This window comes from Benincasa hispida, chromosome 6, assembly GCF_009727055.1.
Source record: "Benincasa hispida cultivar B227 chromosome 6, ASM972705v1, whole genome shotgun sequence".
Classification (NCBI taxonomy): domain Eukaryota; kingdom Viridiplantae; phylum Streptophyta; class Magnoliopsida; order Cucurbitales; family Cucurbitaceae; genus Benincasa; species Benincasa hispida.
Window position 1 is genome coordinate 39,317,934 of NC_052354.1, and position 21,172 is coordinate 39,339,105.

General features: G+C 34.9%; 2 protein-coding genes across 4 annotated transcripts; one reads left to right on the forward strand and one right to left on the reverse strand.

Moving 5' to 3' along the window:
* Window positions 1-825: 825 nt before the first annotated feature.
* LOC120079231 (nucleolar protein 58-like) lies at window positions 826-1,422 on the reverse strand. The gene has a single exon (XM_039033393.1). The coding sequence runs from the start codon at window positions 1,420-1,422 to the stop codon at window positions 826-828; it is 597 nt and encodes a 198-aa protein (XP_038889321.1).
* Window positions 1,423-13,718: 12,296 nt separating this feature from the next.
* LOC120080404 (UBX domain-containing protein 1-like) lies at window positions 13,719-19,308 on the forward strand. Of its 3 annotated transcripts, none has more exons than XM_039035057.1 (10): window positions 13,719-13,915; window positions 14,295-14,390; window positions 14,772-14,848; window positions 15,084-15,163; window positions 15,338-15,398; window positions 15,824-15,891; window positions 15,990-16,071; window positions 17,802-17,984; window positions 18,421-18,540; window positions 18,946-19,308. In XM_039035057.1, exons 2-10 carry the CDS (start codon window positions 14,297-14,299, stop codon window positions 19,114-19,116), a joined length of 936 nt encoding a protein of 311 aa, XP_038890985.1. In that variant the 5' UTR covers window positions 13,719-13,915; window positions 14,295-14,296; the 3' UTR covers window positions 19,117-19,308. The 3 variants fall into 3 exon arrangements, with proteins under 3 accessions (XP_038890985.1, XP_038890986.1, XP_038890987.1); XM_039035058.1 differs by lacking the exon at window positions 13,719-13,915 and adding an exon at window positions 13,922-14,053; XM_039035059.1 differs by lacking the exon at window positions 13,719-13,915 and adding an exon at window positions 13,937-14,058.
* Window positions 19,309-21,172: the final 1,864 nt, after the last annotated feature.

Consider the following 21,172-nt stretch of genomic DNA (forward strand, 5'->3'; position numbering starts at 1 on the left):
AAATGTTTCCCATCCATGCTCTAGCACAACACTTGTAATTAAGTCTAGTAGTGGTGTTGGCGCAGGAAAGAATTCCATTTCTATCACCATGTCATCATTCTCTTTCTTCTTTGATGGGCGTCCTTTGACCAACGCAGACTCACTGCTTTCCGCTTTTTCTTTGCCCTTTTCTTTTGCCAACATAAGGCAGGATCTTTGTTTTTGTCTCTTTTCCCGTTCCTTGCACTGTTTTTCCTTCTCCCACTCCACAATTTCTTTATTTTTCTTCTCTCGAATGCGCTGACCATTTGCTCTATGCCTCTTCTCCCTCTCTTCCTTCTTCTTCTTTTCTTCCTCTTCTTCTTCTCTCATTTCCCTTTCAAATTTCTCTAAGGCCAGCAATATGCGCTGTTCTTCCTCGAGCCTTATTCTCTCTTCTTATGTCGAGATTGCATTGTTGCAGCGCACTTCTTCATCGTGTAATTTTCTTCTTAAATCGCCTTTTGTTATGATTTGTTGTGCTCGCAACATCTTCTCTTGTTTTTCTTCCTCCTTTCTTCTTCTCCTTTCCTTCTCTTCTATTGCACTTTGCAAAATTGATGGGTCGATTGTTGACCCTTGCGGTGCATTCTCCTTGTGATGCCGCATAAGAGGGGTGATGTCTGGATCCTCTCCATTGTCAGTCGTAACCATTCTTATTTGCGTCGATTCCTCTTCAGGTTGTGCTGATTCTCTTTGTTGCATTGACACCCCCTCATCCACCTTTGCGGTGGTTGATTCTCCGTCGATTCCTAGGCTCTCAACCCTCTTTCTCTTTTCTTTCTTCTTCTTTAGGAGCTTCCCTTCTCACCTGCGTTCCCTCTTCTCACTCGATTTTTTGTCTTTCTTCTCCTTCCTTGGTTGGGCTTCTTCATCTCCTTCTGCCCTCTTCTCCTCGTTCTTCTTCTTCTTCTTCTCCTCAGTCATTTCAATTTGCTTCTCCGCCACCACTTCCTCCAAAGCAACTCTAGTGGATCCCTCACAGGATTCTGTGTGAACAGTTTCCTTAGGATCTGAAACTGCCAGAGCGCTCCTTCTTGAAGCTTCCTCCATCTCTTTCTTCAAAGGTAATGGTTGATTAACAACCCTAGCTTCGGGCAGCCCTCCTTCCTTTTCCATATTACTTAGTATGCTCCCAAACACTTCTCTGTTGTCTCTTCTCTTCTTTTTGCTTTCAGATGACAGTGTTGGGAGTGCGGCACTCTCTGTGCTCTGCCCCTCTCTGATTTGGATTGGTCTGGCTGCTAAAGGCTTTCGCCAAGGTTTTCCGACGATTCGTGGGATGGGTTTTGGCTGGGCAGCGAGGCGACGGCTTGCTGCGAGTAATGTCACCTCTCCTGCAGTGATTTGGGCTGATGAGAGTGATGAAGGTAAAGAGGATGAATGGGAAGATTGATCGGCCATGGCTGTACTGAGTGAACGAGTTGGGAAAGTCTTTAGGGTTTAGGAAGAAAGCCTGAAGGTCTGGGTATGCAAGTTGTGTTTAGGGTTTTCGTTTGCAAAAAGATTCAAATAGACTCTCTAAGACGAAGGAGGAGAGAATTTATAGGTTGGGCCTTGATGGGCCCAACGCAAATTCTGCGTGGCAGGCCTCGAGGTACTAAAAAAGCCTGCCGTCGTGCTTCTCACATTTATGAATTAGCAGAGAAGTACGTCCTTTCATTTCCTTGGAAGCCTAAACGATTGGACTACTCTATTTGCAAAAAGAATTTGTCTTTTTTGTTTTATTCGGATGGGCGCAAGGTTAAGATTAACGCAATGCCTCCATCATCACAAATGCATATTTGCAGAGGATGGGTAACAACGCATGTATCCGCGCAATATACCCCTCAACTCAACACATTTCTAGAGGACGGGCACACGGTATTTCTACTGGTGCAATACTACCTCGACATAGTGCATTTTTGCTAAGGACGGGCGAAAAAATACATACGAGCACAACACACCCCTCAGGGCAATGCACTTGTGAAAAATGAACACAAAGTGTATCTTGTTAGCACAAGATGCACCCATCCTCGCAATGCATACCAGATGTTGATTGTTATTATTTTTATTTTTTTTGCATCAACGCAAGTCGCTAGGACTTTACGGTATTCATTTTCTTTTAAACAATCATTCACAGAGAATTTAAAACCACGCAATTAATGCAGAAAGTATGGGAATTGAAATAACGCACAAAAATTAACGTAATTAAATTAAATGAAGAGTAAATTCATAAAGCAATAAAAGCTAGTTTAAGAAAGCAATAAATAACGTAATGCATAAAGCTAGAAAGCAATTAAACATAGATTTTAGAGATGCTGATTGAAAGAAATTTCTCACATGATTACCGCAATCCACACCTCTGCAGGCGGTCAAACTTGCCTGTGCAATGTCATCAAGGACATTGTTCACCTCCTTGCCTCATCCCACGGTGTGTACGGGAAGAGATACAATCTAATTCCTTCGAGAGTCATACCAAGTATGGAGAATGCGTTGCACATTTCTACGAAGCTGGTCAAATGAGCATACGGGTCTTCTTCTCGTAGACCTCCGACTCGTCTCGCATTTTAGATCATTTGAAGCATGACCGGCCATATCTCAAACCTTTCATTCTCTGCAATCGTAGGTCTTGAAATTTCGGTGCTTAATTTGGTTCTAATGTGTTCCTGCGCGAAAATACACTTAATCTCTGGGTCAGCTTAGAATTTCTGGATCAATTCCAGTACTCATAAACCATCAGCCTGTTTTTCACGTTAAACAGACAGTACAAAGAGATTTGTCCTGCAACATATCACAAAAGTATTCAACGCTAACTGTTACCAATCACCGACAACGACGTCATAAACTTGATGACATAAAAACGGATGCCTTTATCTTTATGCATATAGACAATGATGAATATGAATGATATAAGCTCATGCTGCCATAAACTTGTAAGGATACGACATGTAATGTTGTCTATCTGATGCGCTGATGAATGAATGAATGCTCTAATTGCGCTTAAGCTCTTTTGCGATAAAGACATTTTTTATGCGATACTACGTCTAAATATATGCGTTGTTAATGATATGCTCATAGTATGCAATGGAGTAGTGCGTGTCACAAGTTTCCTTGCGCTGAAACTAAGTATAATTCCAATGCAAGTTTCTCAGAATGATCCAAGGTCGAACACAAGGATTGTTTTCATTAATGCGTTACTTAAGTGATTCATGCGACCGGTTTTTAATAATGAATAAAGAATGTTGCTTTATACAAAAATGTAAATTGCGGTGAAAGTAAAAATGCGTTAATAAAATAAATCCTACAATAATATGATACACGATACAAGATACATGATACATGGTACTGAGGTCGAGAACTGACTGTGAAGTTGTACAAAGAATCGATGTACTCTGGACAGTTGCTTCAGACCAACCTCTCTCTCAGAATCGGTATATGCACGTCTCTATGTATTCATGTATATTTTTTAGGGAATTCGAAGAAGCTATTTATAAGCGAAGCTTGGCTCTTTGAATGTGTGGTCCCCACTGTATGATTATGGTAGTTCCCGAAATGGCGGAATGAAAAATTCCTTCTGTTACGCAATCAACCCATTAGAAATGCACAACTGAAAGTTGTACACTTATCAGAATCTTCCGTAAATGCGTTGCTCTTTACATCTTCGATCGATCGCCGCATGCGGTGTTATTTTTTATTATCGCATGCGGTTGAAATTGCGTTGATCGTTAGAGCTCTTGATCTATTGTCGCATGCGCCGTCATTTCGTTGATCATCTCTTCGTTCTTGATTGATGGGCGCAATGCGACGTAGATGCGTTGTTCACTTTATCTTTGAGCCATGAACGCATGCGGTGACTGATTTCCTACAAAACAGAAACTGAAAACATTCTATTCTACCATCGTAATGGTGTTAGTGGGTGTATTGACGACATTTTATAATTTTCACATTTCTTAGTCAATTTCTATACTATCGACACAACTTTTCTTTCTTTTTGCCGCAATATCTAAATAAAACAGTATAAATAACTTGTATTTCTACAAGTTATCAACCACAAACCAATAAACTAACATCCAATATTATCTTTGTAACTTAAACATGTATGTAGAGACAAATGGGTGGATCATGTTTAAGTGATGACCTAAATGATCTATAGTACATGGATAAGGCTGGGTATCTTATCCTGGCGACACTACGATTATGGCCCGCTTTGTAAGTGTTACAATTATTGTAAAGTGCTACAAATGATCTTATCCTGATCATTAATGCATAGACATGTAAGCAGGGATATTCTATACAAATGAGTTTGTATAAGACTGGACCACAAAATGTTTAGTCTCATTATATAACGTCGTTCATAATAAAGACTTACATTTCACCAGGATGACCGTAGGTTATATGACCTGAATCTTGAGTGAGTTGTGAACTCTTGCCTATGAAGGCAGTCCTTTGATTTGTATGGGTGAGAGTGGTTAGATTTCCAACTCAACAAGCCTACCATTTTGGGGCTTCGTCTGATTGGGGAGCTGGAAACACAGCTACACAAGATGGTATTCACTCCTTCTCCGAGGTAGGGGTAAGTAGATAAATTTCTCCCTTAAGGGCTGATTCCGGATCTTGAACAATATGATGCTACACCCTCTCTTGGCCCGAGAGGGATTTAGTCATAGTTAGACTATGATTTATTGTTCATTAAAGGGATCAGTGGTACTTCAAGAGTTAGATATAACTACAAGGGTAAAACGGTAATTTGGCCTAGCTGTACTTACATGCAATTTGTGAAGGGTCATCGTACTGTTGATTGGTTATATCCAATGGACATAGAAATATATCTGTAGTACGAAGAGTGCAGCTGTCGGTAGTGGAGTGCTCGACAGTTAAGGAATGGTGAATTATTTAATTAAAGAGTTTAATTAATTATTCATGTATCGTTAGAGCTTCAAGCTACAGGTCCATGAGGTCCCCTTGGTATCTCAATAAGATTAATTGAGAATTAATTTTTGGATTAATTTGACTTGTTCAAATCAGTAAAAGGATTTAATTATGTATGGTATAATTAAGTTGATTTAATTATAAGTGATATAATTATTATATTGTATTTGATATATTATAGCTTAATGAGAGGACAAAAATATTTGAATAAGATTCAAATATAGTTTCTATGAATTGGATTCATAGTTGTTAAATTTAATTTAAATATGTTTTATATTAAATGTCATATAAGAGAGAAAGAAAATATAGTTTATATTATATGTGATACAATATTAAAACTATAGGTTATATGTTATATTTGATATAACATATATATATATATATATATATATATATAATATGATATGATAAGTTAGTTATCATATTTATATTTATATCTATATTAATTATTATTTAAAATAATAAGGAGGGAGTTACAACTCCCCTTCCCCTTCTTTTTCTCTCCACCCACGTGAGTGGGTGGTGGTTATATCTGAAATGTAGAAAAAAAGAAAAGGTTTCTTCTTCTTTCTAAGATTGATCGATTGAGATAGTGAAAAAAGATAGAAGAGTTTTGTGTGTGTGAATTGAATTTTGTTGGTGAACAGTTTCAATTTCTTCTTCCTCTCAACAAAATTCCCTCAACCAAAATAGCTAGAGCCGCTTCCAATTTTCACCTCAGGCCCTGATTAATCCGAGATTCTGCCTCTTCTACAAATTCTCCACTTTTTTCTTCTCCTCTTGCAATCTTTCTCCGGTAAGATAACCTTGAAAACTAGATTCTCCCAGCTTTTAAATGGCACCACTTTCACTAAATTTAACATTTGTTGCTATTTTGAACATATCAGAATTTAGCACAACTTTTGTAAATAACGGCCTTAGTACATACAAGTTACTTTCTATTGAACCAAAGCTTAGCTCCATTCCATTCTTAAAAATAAATACTTTACTTTCAAAGAAGGATTGGGAATACTTTTGTTTAATCAGACAAGAAACAAAAATTAAGTTCCTCTTGATATTGTGAACTTCATATACGTTATCCAATAACATATATTGTTTCTTATCCAAAAATAACTTAAGCCTACCTACGGCAACAGCTAAAATGACCTCACCAGTACCGACTCTAAGTCATCACTTCAGCTACCAATTGCCTCTGGGAAGTAAATCCCTGATAGGAAGAACATACGTGATTAGTAACTCCTGAATCAACTATCCAAGCAGAATCATCATTCTCTACTAAGCATGTCTCTAAGGCAAACAATTCATACTTATTTTTTCAGAGTTTTTTCTTTTTGGAAAAGTAGTGGGATCAGCTCCATAACCCATATCATAAACTCCAAGTTTCATCTCAAAGGACAATCTTCGTTTATTAACTTCACTAGATTCAGCAACATTTCCTTTCTCTATTTTTCTTTTGACATTCAATATGAACTAGAGTTTATCTTGGGGGCTGACATTACTGATTTCCTCGTCACCGACCCCACTTTTCTTCAATTGTGAGAACTTTCACTCAAACAATTTTTGCATTGATTGCATGATCTGATGTGTAGTGACCATGCTCTCAAATCTTTTGGCTAAGGCATTAGGTATGCTTGCCAAAATGTAAACTCGAGTCTTATCATCAGCTCGTCCACATTTCGTATGCATCACGAACATTTTGTGTTGCATCAGGGGTTGAGACTAGAGGACAATCCTCAATCAAAACGAAGTTGAGGTCGTTAACCATGAAAAATGTTTTAATCGAATCTTTTCAAGTCGTATAATTAAAACCGGTCAAACAAGTAGAGGCAAATAATCGAAAAATACAATTTGACATTTTTGTTGAAAAGAAACAAATTAATCTACATTAGATTTTAGCATAACTCTAAAACATCCAATCAATTTTAGCAAAAACTAAATGAACCCTATTTAACTTTTTTTTTTCTGCAATGACGCTTCAATGATTTAGGACAAAAGCCACTGAAGGGTAATCAGTTTTCCCTTCACTGAAATGAGACACTCTCAACCAATTATTACACCAAAATAACTCTTATTCCTATAACAATTAATCATCATTGATTTGGTCAATAAATCATTAACTAGCTTAACAATTTCTCGTAAGTGTGACCCTTCATTTTAAGATCCTAGAGTCTTACCCCAATGAGTCAACCGAGGGGAAAAGCTGATTGGGACAAAAACTAAAGCGATCATATCCATTTCTGGAGTTCGCTTTAATATTGACCTAACGCACAAACCATCAGAAGGAGGATGCTTCTAGGCTGCCTCGAGGTCGTGCAAGATGATCTCACGTTGCAAACTAATGAAGGAGAACATAGAATATGTTGACACATATCCCTCTCCCACTTACTAAATACTCTCTCCATTCACCTTGATATTGACCCATGCAAACACCATCCAAAGGGGGACACTCCCAGGGCACCTCGAGACCAAGCATAAGTCTCGCAGTATGAATATTAAGGGAGATACGTGAGTGAAAATTTGACGTATCGTATACATCTTTTTCCTCCCACTAAGTATTTTAAAAAACCTAGGGTTTATTTAACTTAGGGAAAGTATAACTAATTATTTTTACTAAGTGATTGTTTAAGTTTTCCCAATAGTAACACTTACTTTGAATAGTTAAACAATTTTGATTAATGTTCGTTAAACATTTTAACAAACTTTAATTAAAAATTGCATGCTTGTAGAAAATCTATCTAATTCACCTTCCAGGTCAGTTCCCAGGTAGGGGTATTCCATTTTCATTAGCTTAAATACACCAACCTAGATAGAATTAGCCTTAGACAAAGGTCTCATATAGATACGTTTACTACAATTTTAATCTTTTATTAAAATCAATTTAGTCCTAGTAAACTGATTAAAAATATTAAACTAATTTCTAATCTCATTAGAAATTTTGTGAACTTAGATCTATGTGAATCATATTTTAAAACTCTTTAAAAATGTTTTTAACCTAAGTTTGCATGCAATTCTGAATTAACGATTTTAATTTCTAATTAAATTTAATTATAATGATTATAAGATAAATGAAACAAATTAAAACCATTCATTGCATTTGATATCATACTTTGTAAAATTATAACATTTATAAAATTACCTAAAGTAATGACATGTTTCATGAAATCTCCATTTCATTACTTAATATACGTAACATTTATATATACTAAAGTAATGAAATAAAATAACATTCATACATACATCCAACTATATATTATAACTCTTATAATATAAATTATGCATGACAATGTTATTACGCATGCGAACATATAATATAACACTTATATTATATAATACATGAGCATGCTATAAAATAAGTCATGCAACTATATATTATAACATTTATAATGTAGATTATGCATGAAAAATGCATAACCTGTGGTGAGATTTTACTATATGGCATACATTATGACATATATAATTAAAATTAAACCATACATCAAATGCATAATTTAAACAACAATTTATAGACCAAGATTGGACTCCTAAACCATTAATTAAATTAATATAACATTTATATTAATTTAATCAATAAAAAAACTAAATATTACATAAATAATAGTTTAACCGATTCAAAACAGGAGAATCGGACCTTGAACTGCACAAACCAAACTATCCAAAACCTGAACCACCCAAGAAGAAACGAAGGAATTCATGACTGTACAACTAGTGTTCCAACTCTACGAAAAAAAATTGTCCGCCCTTCGCAGCATTGCAACGCTAGGGCAAAGTGTTGCAACGTTGTTGTACATTCGTGAATTCCTTCGTTTTTTCTCCGATTTTGGCCTCGTTTTCGTCAGAAAAACGTTGAAAACAACACATACGACTCAAGATTAATGAACTAACCCTCCGTTTTTAGACCTCAGAAGTCGACCCCAACGATGCTCCCGAAATTAGGATATGTTGACACATATGTTGAACTTCTTCCCCCAGTCACTTTAATCTTGATCTCATGACGAACACTTTCCGAATGGAGGTCACTCCTAGGGTGACACGAAGTGTTGCATGAATCACACGGTGGGAATTATCTAGGGACGTGAGAATTGAAATCAATATAATGTATATTTGATTTTCCATTGAACAGCTTCCCCTCATTCACCTTAATTAATTCACGCAAACACTTTCCGAATGGAAGTCACTCCCAGGGTGACACGAAGTGACATGGGTGACATTGAATTTTCAGAATAAGTTTTAATATTTACAAAATACAAGTTTTATGACATAAAATTCAACAATAGTAACTAACTTATTACATGTATATATAACTATATTTGTTATATAAAATATAACAAATAACCTACAGTTTTTTATATTGCATCAAATACAATATAACCTATAGTTTTTTATTTCTCTCAATCATTCATGGTATTTAGTATAAATCACATTTATACTAAATTTAATTATATGAATATCATCCATATAATTAGTATTTGAATCATATTCAAATATTTAATTCATCTCAAAATAAACTTTATGTTATAATGTATCAAATACATTATATTAATTATATCACATATAATTAATTCCCTCGATTAATTTGAACAATTCAAATTAATCCAAAATTAATTCTCAATAATCCATGTTTAGCTACAGAGGAGACCTTATGGACTTGTAGATTGAAGCTCCAATAGTACTTGGATAATTAATTAAACTTCTTTAATTAAATTACCCAACATCCATTAACTGTCGGTTACTCCATTAAAGACTGACAGTTGCAGTCTTCGCACTACAGATATATTTCTATGTCCATTGGATATAACTATTCAACAACACGATGACCTTTCATAAATTGCTCGTAAGTACAGCTGGGCCAAAATTACCATTTTTCCCTTGTAGTTACTTCTGACTCCTTAAGTACAATTGATCTCCCTAATGAACAATAAGTCATAGTCCAACTATGACCAAATCCCTCTAGGCCAAGAAAGGGTGTAGCCACATTCTTCAAGCCCTAGAATCAGCCCTTAAAGGAGTAATTTATCCACTTACCCTAACATTAGGGAAGAAGTGAATTTCATCTTGTGTAGTTGTTTTCTCAATTCTCCAATCAAACGAATTCCCAAAATAGTAGGCATATTGAGTCAACGATCTGACCATTCTCACCCATGCAAATCTGTTAGGATTGGTGTCGTAATTCTCCCGGAGTCTCGTTGTTTTGTAAAGATACACACTGTTCAATGAATAAAATAAGTGTGATTTAATTCTAGCATTTACTCATATCCAATAAACAAAGCTTCTTGGTTATCTTATGTGAACTTAAGCATGTATATGTGATATACAAGTGGATCATGCCTTAAGTGATAACCTAAATCGGTCTGTAATATAAGGATTAAGGTGGGATACCTGATCCTGGTGATACTACAGATACGACCCTTTTTGTAAAGGTTTGCAAGTGTTGTAAACTACTATAGATGGTTGATCCTGACCATTCATGTGGAGATGTGGAGCAGGAGTGTCCTATACAAAGAGTTTGTATAAGACCTGGACCACGAGATGACTAGACTCTGTATATAACGCCATTGATACAAGAGACTTGCATCTCACCTAAATAACCATAGGTGACAGACCTCAATCTTAAGTATTTTGGGAACTCCTGCCTTTGAGGGCGGTCCTTTGATTAGTATGGGTGAGAGTGGCCAGATTGCTAACTCAACATACCTACCTTTTTAGGAACTTAAGAGTTGGAAACTCAATCCACAAGATGGAATTCACTCCTTTCCCAAAGCAGGGATAAGTAGAGAGATTGCTCCCTTAAGAGCTAATTCCGGGGCTTAAACATAGTGTCCATAACTTCTCTTTGGAAGAGAAGACTCAGTCATAGTAGGACTATGACTTATGTTCATTAGAAGAATCAGTGGTATTTAAGGAGATAAATGTAACTATAGGGGCATAACGGTTATTGGCCCAACTGTACTTACGAGCGATCTGTGAAGGGTTGTCGTACCGCTGATTGGTTAAGATAGACATATAATATATCTATAGTAAGAAGAGTTCAGCTATTGGTCTTTAGTAGAGTGCCTGGCAGTTAACGGATGGTGGATCCCGTGACGAAAGAGTTTAGTTAGTTATCCACGTACCATTAGAGCTTCGGAGCTACAGGTCCATGAGGTCCTCTTGGTAGCTTGAATTCTGTTAAGGATTAGTTCTTGGTGTTGATTTGAAATGTTCAAATTGACAAGAGGTATTTTGATTATATATGATATAATCGGTATGATGTATGAGATACATCTCGTGGAGGATTGATGTAAATGAGATGTACATTAAGTACCATGGAATAGAAAAAGAACTATGGTTTATATGTTTCATGAGATGAAATATTAAAACTATAGGTTATAAATATAGTATGATAAGTTGGTTATCATTTATGTTTATAATAATATTAATTATTAGATAATTAATTCTTTTTCTTTTAAATAACCAAAGTAGTAGGAGGTTATTGGATCATGGTAACCGTGAGTTTAAAAGGAAAGTGGTTTCCTATTTTGAAATGAAGTTTTTACAAAAGTTTGAAAAGGATTTTGAGTTTTCTCTCAGCGTATAGAAACTCACGATGGTCGTCAAGTAAATATAGATTTACTAAATGACGGCGGGGCGAGCTAAACGATCGTGCAGGTACGAGCTAAATGATCGTGTAATGTTTACTAAACGATCGCATAACTTTGCTAGATGATCGCTAGCCCAAGGTAAACGATCGTGTAGAGTCTGTACGCGACAAACCGAGTTAAACGATCGCATAGCTTTTGCTAGATGATCGCATAGCTTTATCTAAACGATTGGGTATCGACCTATACAATAGGTCTACGCCATCTCCCACTTGCCCAGTCGTGTACGCGTTCGTTGTTTCCTCCTTCGTCTGCCTCATACCAAGTCCGAATAGAGCCCACCCTCTGGATTCTCTCACCGAGAATACCAAGGTCGCCTTGTTGGTGGTGTCAGACTCAACTCGACACCATCGAGGTTTTCTGGAGGCCGTTTTTGGTGCTGTGGAGGCCGTTGAAGATGAGCGCGAAGTGTTCGTGCGGTATTGCGGTCGTGTAGATCGAGCATTCGTGGTCGCTGCTGTTCAAGCGTTCGTGCACATAGAAGCATGGAGACAAATCTACCATTGTTCGTAGAGTTTGTCTCCCTTGTTCATTTATTATTCATGCTGTAATTTATGCATTGTAATTGTATAACCGTTTGTTTGGAAGACGACTGTAAATATATGTTCATTCATGATCGTAATTTGGAATAGTCTTGTTCCACTGCTCATAGAAATCTCGTTTCCGATTTCCTTCAAAATCAACGGACCATCTTCATGGACAGAAGTTCAGAACTCACTCAGGATTCAGGTCATATCACCTATGGTCATCCTGGTGAAATGTAAGTCTTCCTTCTCCTTTTCGAAATTAAGCCCTAAAAAATATCTAATATCTTTTGAATATTCAGTATTGGGTTGTGAATGCACGAATTGCACGCCTTTAGACTAGATGGACCACTTTTGGGTTCATCCCTTGGTCGACCCCAGGGGTGACTCTTCATGGGCCTTGATTCATGGCTTGCCTAGCATAAGGCCCATCTGAGCCTTGGGTCAGATATTTCAATCTCATATTTTGTTTTTATCTCATTTGTCCAACACTAGTGAGTTTAGTTCAAACCTTCTTGAGCCTAAATCTATCCATAACAATATTAAAAATTGGCCCAAAAACTATTAAATCTTTTACAAAAAAAATATTTATTAAATTATCGATATAATTAGTGATATGATATATCAGTGGTGGACCTAATAACAAAGAAGCATGCGAACAACTCCTCCTCCTCCTCCTCCTCAATAGTAGACTTGATACGAGAATTAAACAATCATGGATAAAAACAAATTTCAAATATCATTGATATACCTTTTCTAATTCTATTGATAATGGTATATCACAAATAGCAAATAAATATGCAAATATCAAAGATAGGAAAAATATCATAATGATTGATATAATATTTCTATTTTATTGATAATGTATATCCATAATAAACCTACAAAAATGAACCTGCAATAAATCACCTAATAGAAAATGAAGTAAATTAATTTGATTCTCATATATCATGTATATATATTCTATTGACATGATATACCAATAGCAAACAAAATAGCAAACGAGCATGCAAGAAATCAATGATAGACACTTATCATTCATAAACTTTATTGGTACTAATAGAAGTTAAAATAATTAATTTTGCCATATCTACATATAGTTTTAGATTGTGCTAGATTTTCTAATGGTCATATATGCAATTGCCCCCTTATAATAAAAGTAATGAAACTACTACTAGATGAATATTGAACAAAACCAAGATTTTCACTAAAACTAAAGATAAATTTGAGAAATAGAATTGAAAACGTAAAAAACCTACCCTTCAATCAAAGAGTTTTTTTCTTTGTTATCTATTTTTTTTTTTTTTTTTTTACCAATAGTTTAAAAAATCAAGCTAAATTTTGAAAACAAAAAAGTAGTTTTTAAAAATTTGTTTTTGTTTCTGAAATTTGGCTAAGAGTTCAATAATTGTATCTAACAAATATGCAAATCGATATAAAAAATAGAGAAAAAAATAGACTTAATTTTTAAAAATCAAAAAATAAAAAATGAAATGGTTATCGTATATTATATATATATATATATATATATATATAATATATATATATATATATATTATATATATAATTATATAAATAATATATATTATATATATATATATTTGAGCTTTTACCCATAGTTTCGAATTAGGAGTATTATTCTTTTCTTCACAACAAGGAGCCAAAAAGGTATAAATTCGAGAATATGAATATGAGAGAAAGGGCGGCAACCAACACCTTTTGTACCAGAGAGTAAGCATTTGCTGAAGCGAGCAAGGGATCTTCAATGGCTTCCGGTAGTGAAACTCCCTTGGTTTGTCGTGGACTTCTTTGGAACTTCCTAGAAAAGTAAAACACCATCTTCCCTTTCTTTCTCACTCTTCTTCATGCTCAGTTTTCAAATCATCCTGCACCATTCTCGAAAGAAGCTACCCTTCTTGCAATTCTCCGTCCTGTGCTTCAATTTCTTGTTCTGCAATCCATAAAGTTTGGTTTGATGATATTTTTTTATTATATTTTGTTTCGTGTTCATCTGAGGTGGAAAAGTTTATTGGTTTTCTTAGAATCCCAAAAGCCCTTTTGAAAAATTTGATATTATATTGGGGAATTTATCAGCATTTCTTTTGCCTTTTCTGTAGAATTGAAATTTTCTTTGAATATCTGGATGTGAGCTTCATTACTAATTTTATGATTTGATAATTTGATTGAAATTTGCAATCTCTCATAGGAATGGCTTTTCTAGAGGTGAAGCAGAGACTTCTGAGCGAGATTGAATCTCTAGGATTCCCGAGGGATCGAGTTGTCCGAGCACTTCATAGTACCGGTGAGAATAATTGACTGACTTTCATAGCTTGAGGATATCACTATATAATATACTATGATTTGTTATATGACAAAATATCTGAGTTACATTGATTAATGTACATATGTTTTTGTTTCTTTCTCCATTGTAGTCTTAGTTTTTCAGTTGTAGGAACCATATTTTCAGTGAGCGTGAATGGTGAAAATAAAAGTTTGAGAATGACAAACAATACTCTTCATTTAATTTTGCATTCCAGATGTACAGCTAAAGATTGATGAAAAAGGACTGAGAGCCTCTCATCTACAACATTAACTATTCCATCTTTCACTGCAATTTAGATTTTGAATAATTGAATTATCTATTGTTTATCATTCTCAGAGAAGTACTTTCTTTGTTCTTCAGGCAATGTCAGCTTTGAAGCTGCAATTAATTGGCTTCTTGATCATGAGAATGACCCAGATATAGATGAAATGCCCCCGGTATAATTCTATATTTATATAGCTTTCTTCATTACATTCCATTCATTCAGTTAGATCTATAGATAGATGGCATGTATTCTTTATGGTCGAAATATTATTGCAATTTAAGTATCAATGTCAAACTCTTGTAAACTAACTCTAAAGGACTATAAATCAGAATTTTTGCTATTAAAAGTGGTGGATAGAGTAGATTTGAGTTTCACGCTGATAAATATAACTGAGGGATGTGATGCAGGTAGCAGTAGACATTGATATTGAATCTCCTGAACCATTTCATATCACAGAGGAAATGAGAAGAAAAGCTAAGGAACTAAGGTATGGTGTCAGAAATTTGTTTATTGTGAACGACTTTGATGCTTTACACTTTTTTTCAAAATAAAAAATATAAAATTAATCACTATTCCATTTTATTTCACTCTAGACCCATCTTAAACTTGAAATTGTTTAATCTGAAGGTCATATTAAATTCTTGTTGATTTTGATGTTTAGGGATCAAATAGAGAAAGGAAAGGAAATAGAAGAAAAGAAGTTAGAAAGAAAAAGGGAGAAGGTACCACGTTCAAATCTTTGATTTTTCCATCTTATTCTTTTTAACTAGTTGAAGATTATTTTGTTTAAACGTAGTAATTAACAATAGTCACATATCAACAGAGTTGGTAGATGAAGAGTTGTAAATTTAGCATCGATAATGCAATTGCCAGAAAAGTTACCATTTTGTGTATAATACTAGATGCTATACTATGTATCTTGCCATGGTTTTGCAAATCATTCAATTGCTACTATTTTGTTTCTTCACTATTTGGTGACTCTAGTCTTATAATTGTGGGGAAAAAAATTAAGCGTTGACCACTTGGCATGTCCTCCAGTTTCCAGTCATGAGTATATACTTTGATTCTGGTTCCATATGTTGGATTTGATGCTATTTGTAAGCTTAACCCTGTGTTAGTTTTCATGATCTAGTTTGCAATTTTGTAGGATAGAATCCGTGCCAGTAAAGAACTACAAGAAGCAAAAAGAATTGCAGAAGAAATTGAAAGGAAACGGTGGGTCTTCTTTATCAATCCCGTTTTTGGTTTTCTTTTCTGTCACTGAGAGCATTATTACTCTATCTGAAGTGAAACATTTGTTCCTCTTTGCTCAGTAATATAGATTCTAAGCAAGCTGAGAAAGAGGAGGAGAAAAGAGCAAGGGAAAGAGTTTTACAAAAACTTGAACAAGATAAGGTTTGCTTTCTCCACCGCTTCTTTTGTCTTACCACTAATATATTTATCTGAGTATGATATATTTGAGGGATATTCCATTTTCATTCCCGTGATTCCCCAGGATTTATAGTTAAATATCATATTTTTGTTTCCAACATGTGATCACTTCATCAAGTCGAGTTTCTGTCCTGAAATTCTCTACTTCATGCTGCTTTTCTTTACTAGTTGTTACCGTCTTGTGCAGTTCCTGTAATATAATTGTTCTTTCTGCTTAGTTATGTTATAGTCTTCAACTAGGAGGTTGCTGCCTATCTGATTGTGTCAACTGTCAAAGGATTAGTAGAATTACAGCTGCCTATCTGATAGTGCCTTCCCTGCTTTGGTACTATCGAAGGTTGTATGGTGGTTTTTGGCTACTAGTCTAAATCCTCAACAGTGATGGTTTCCAAGTATAAATTTTTCTTTGCTTCAAGCAGATTTCTCATCTTCAATCATTAAAATTAAGATATGGATAAAGATGGTATGTCAAATAGGTTCTTGAATTTTAAAATGTTTATTTTAAGTTCCTGGACTTTTAATTTTGTGTCTAGTCTTTGAACTTTATAAAGTGTCTAAAAAGCTCCTAAACTTCCACTTTTGTATCTAGTAGATCCTTAACTTTCAATTTTGTGTCTAATAAGTCTTTAACCTATTCGACATTTTTTTTTCAGTTCACATATCTATTGGAAGCAAAATTCAATTTTATGTTATAATAGGTTTGTTAATTTTAAAAAATGTTGAATATGTCATGAATTTGTTAGACAAAGTAGAAACAAAAAAGGGACCTATTTGACATTTTTAAATTTCAAGGACCTACTAAAAGCAAAATTAAAAGTTTAATGATCTATCATATATTTTTTAAAGTTAAGATGCCTAGATAACAAACATGAAAGATAAAAGTTCAGGCTAATTTAACCTTCAAATATTTTTTTTCTTCAGTTTCTAGATATCTCATTTACCCTCTATCTTCTTAACAATTTTATTTCTCCTCTTAAAATTTATAAATTCGAAGAACCTTCACTGGAGCTGTCCATGCAATTTCCAAGGCCTGAATTTTGCCCTGACGTATCTTCTTCACGTTTGTGAGGCAACCACTAGAAATATCTTTTCTTCATTGTCAGAGCACAAACACTATTCTGATCATTGTAATGATTAAAACTTCTGCCAGTTGCTGCTGCATTACTTGTTAATTTTTACCAAGATTATATCCGGGATAAATATCACTGAGGCTTGGGATTCTGTTAGGAACCAAGGTAGTCTGGGCTACCTTTGTCCCATAGCTGGCTTATGAGGTCAATGTGGTTCTTAAGTAGCTTGGCTCTCTCACCTCAATAGCTGACTTATGAGGTGTGGTACTTCAAGGTGCTTAAGTACCTAACAGATACTTTGTTTAACTATATCAGGTCTGTTCACAAGAAGGCTATAATTTTGTTGCTTCTTTACAGCTAAGAGAACTGTATTGGGAAAAATATGAAACTACAAAATGGTTAAAGAGTGGCACAAACCAAAACCAAGCAGAAGATCCTCCAAAAGGAAGAAAGAAAAAAGCCTGGTGCAAAGAAGCTTATTAACAATAAACATAGCTTCAGTTCCTTCTTTCTTTCTTTTTTTTTTTTTTTTAAGGTTCTTTTTGGGTATTGACAAATTGTTCCTGTCTATATCCTTCTGGTGGACTCGTACGCAATATAAAAATTTTATGCACATCTGTGCAGATTGAAAGAAAGAGGAATCGTGGAATGCCCTCTGAAGGGTCTGAAAGCCTTGCTACAAAAGCTACTACAACCGGAGCAGGGGAAAAGGATGAACTTAAATCAAAGAATTCTCTGCCAGCAACTTCAGTTAGTAAAGCAGTCTCTATGAGAGAATGCTTAAGGTCTCTTAGGCACCATCATAAGGTAAATATAACCATGGAAAATCTGTGGGCCATAGCTTGATGATGCATTCTTTTGAAGTTTTACAATGATTATTACAAAATGACAAAATGTTCACAACTGTAGTTTCACTCCAAAAAATCCTTTGTCAATCCTGCAGGCTGCAAGTGTAATTCATGATGCTGACTTCGTTTCTTCCTGATAAATTTTCTTGTTCTTTTTTCTATGGCCAATGATAAACCGTAGGAACATGGAAATCCAAGAAAAACTCTTTCTTTAGGAGAAGTTTCTACACGTATTCCTTTTTTTTCTTTTTTTTTTTTGTTGCATCTCACACATGAACTAATTTTCCTTTCCTAGGAGTGTATTGGCAGTCGCTTTCGTACAAAAACCTATATCTTTTATAATTGCTAGGTTAATATACTTTCTTACTTCTAATTGTTCTATTTCTGGGTTCAAGGATGATTCTGACAAAGTAAGAATTGCCTACCAAACCCTCTTCATCTATGTCAGAAATGTAGCCAAAAATCCTGATGAGGAAAGGTTTAGGAAGATTCGACTCAGTAATTCTTTGTTCCAGGTAAACTTTTCTAATCCAATATATTGATTATATTACAAACCTCATAGTTACAACAGCATGTAAATCTCTACAAAATTTTATATATTACTCACAAATGTGGTCCAAAAGTTCTTGTAGTTTGAGCACTAAAGTAAAATTTGTCTTCATAGGCATTCAACTCATTCAAATTATAAGTTAATGTTAAGAGTACAGGGTTGCTCGTTTTTCCTCTCACAAGTATTTTCATTCTTCATTGCAATTTGAACTTAACTAAATTTTCATTTTTCAATCTCTAAATTTGGAAGATTAGTCTTTAGGGGTGCAGCCATTGTTGGAATTAATATCAGCATCCTTCTTTTACATCTATCAAGTTTGAAGATCTTTTCCGAACAAGATTCATCTCTTATTGTTTCTGTACTTCAACAGGAGAGAGTTGGGAGTTTGAAAGGAGGGATTGAGTTTCTCGAGCTTTGCGGCTTTCAGAGAGGAGGAGACTTTCTGTATCTTCCCCGTGATAAAGTCGACCCGGAGGCTTTAATCACTGCTGGATCGCTGTTGAAATCTGCATTGACAAATCCCTTTTTTGGTGTTCTATAATTATCAATTTGAGCTTAACACTAGGTAAAGCCAGTTTATTGAATTCGTCTAAAGCCAACGAGAGAAGACGCATAACCTTCTTGCTTTGGGATTTGAATTTGTACTTCAGAATATAATGGAATTACTATCATATAATGATTGTATAATAACAGATTATAATTTTAATACATAAAATGAAACATTTTGGTTGAATTCTTTTTTGCATTACCTGAGATAATTTTGTTCCACTTCGGATTTGATATTGTTTGTATTTCTTGAATTTAGGAAGGAAGAATAATGTTATTGTATTTCTTCTTATCTAAAACAACTACAAGGTCGTCTTATATAGGAGAAAGACCACCAACGAATAAAGAAAGAAATATTACAAATTTAAATAATAAATATATACAGAATACACATGTGGATATAAGGAAATCCAACACTCTCCCTCAAACTCGTTTGTAGATATCTTTCATTGTTAGTTTGTTGATAAGTTTATCAAATTGCCTTTTTGAAAGGCCGTTATTTAACATATCAAGCGTTTGTTTGGTTGTTGGAAGATAAAATGTGCATTTCACACCTGCATCAATCTTCTCTTTAATGAAATGCCTTTTAACTTCAATATGCTTTGGTCTATCATCTAAGACTAGATTATGAGTCATGGCAATGGCAGCCTTGCTACCACAATAGATCCATATAGGATCCTTTTAAGATAATTTCAATTCTTCAATAATCCACATACCTTCACAAATTTCAAGTGATAAAACACTAAATTTTGCTTCTGATGGGGTTTGATGCCCTAAATCTCATGGTTTTCATAGTTTATAAATTATTTTCACACGTTAGTTATTTAATATAATAAAGTGTTATTTTATTTGACATTTAGTCTGCATTAACTCAAATCTAATACACTAAGATCCAAGGTTATTTAATGTAACTTAAACATGTATGTGATTGACATACAAGTGGAATATGTTTAAGTAATAACCTAAATGGTTTGTAGTACACGGGATAAGGCTTGATAGATGCAACCCACATTGCAACTCGTACAATTGTTGTAAAGTGTTATAAATGATCTAATCCTGATCGTTCATGTGGAGACATGTGAGTGGGGATATCTTATATAAAGAGTTTGTATAAGACCGAACTACGAAATGATTAGTCTCTCTTTTTAACACCGTTACTTGAAGAGACTTACATTTTACTAGGATGACCATAGGTAACTTGACCTTAATCCTGAGTTGTGAACTTCTGACTAGGCTGGCAATCCTTTGATCTATATATTGGGGATGATGCCCTAAACTCTCGTGTCATGTAGTTTGTAAACACAGTTTTGAACAAATGCTTATGATTTATAATATATGATATTTTCTTCACTTATTGTCTTTGTACATTGGATGTTTTATTTGCTTTACCACAAACCAATAAACTAAAATTCCTGGTTGTCATTATGTAACTTAAGCATGTATGTGAAGACATACAAGTGGATCATGTCTTAAGTGATAACCAAAATGGTTTGTAGTATATGGATATAGGAGGGAAACCTTATCCTGATAACGCTACGGATGCGGCCCGCTTTGTAGAATAGTTACAAGTGTTGTGACTTGCTACAGATGGTCTGATCTTGATCATTCATGTGGGAACATGCGAGCGGGGGCATCCTATACAAAGAGTTTGTATAAGACTTAACCACGAACTGTTAACGTCTCATTATATAATATCGTTCATGACAAAGACTTCACTTCACTAGGATGACCATAGGTAACATGACCTCAATCTTGAGTGAGTTGGAAACTCCTGCCTTTGAGGGTGGTCCTTTGATTTACATGGGTGTGAGTGGCCTGATCGTCGACTCAAACTACCACTTTGGGGATTCGTCTGATTTGGGAGCTGGGAACTCAGCTACACAAGATGGAATTCACTTCTTCCCCAAAGCAGGGGTAAGTAGATAGATTGCTCCCCTAAGGGTTAATCCTGGGGCTTGAACGATGTGGTGCCACACATCTTCTCATGGCCCGAGAGGTGTCTACACATAGTAGAACTATGTTGTATTGTTCATTAGAGGGATCAGTGGTAC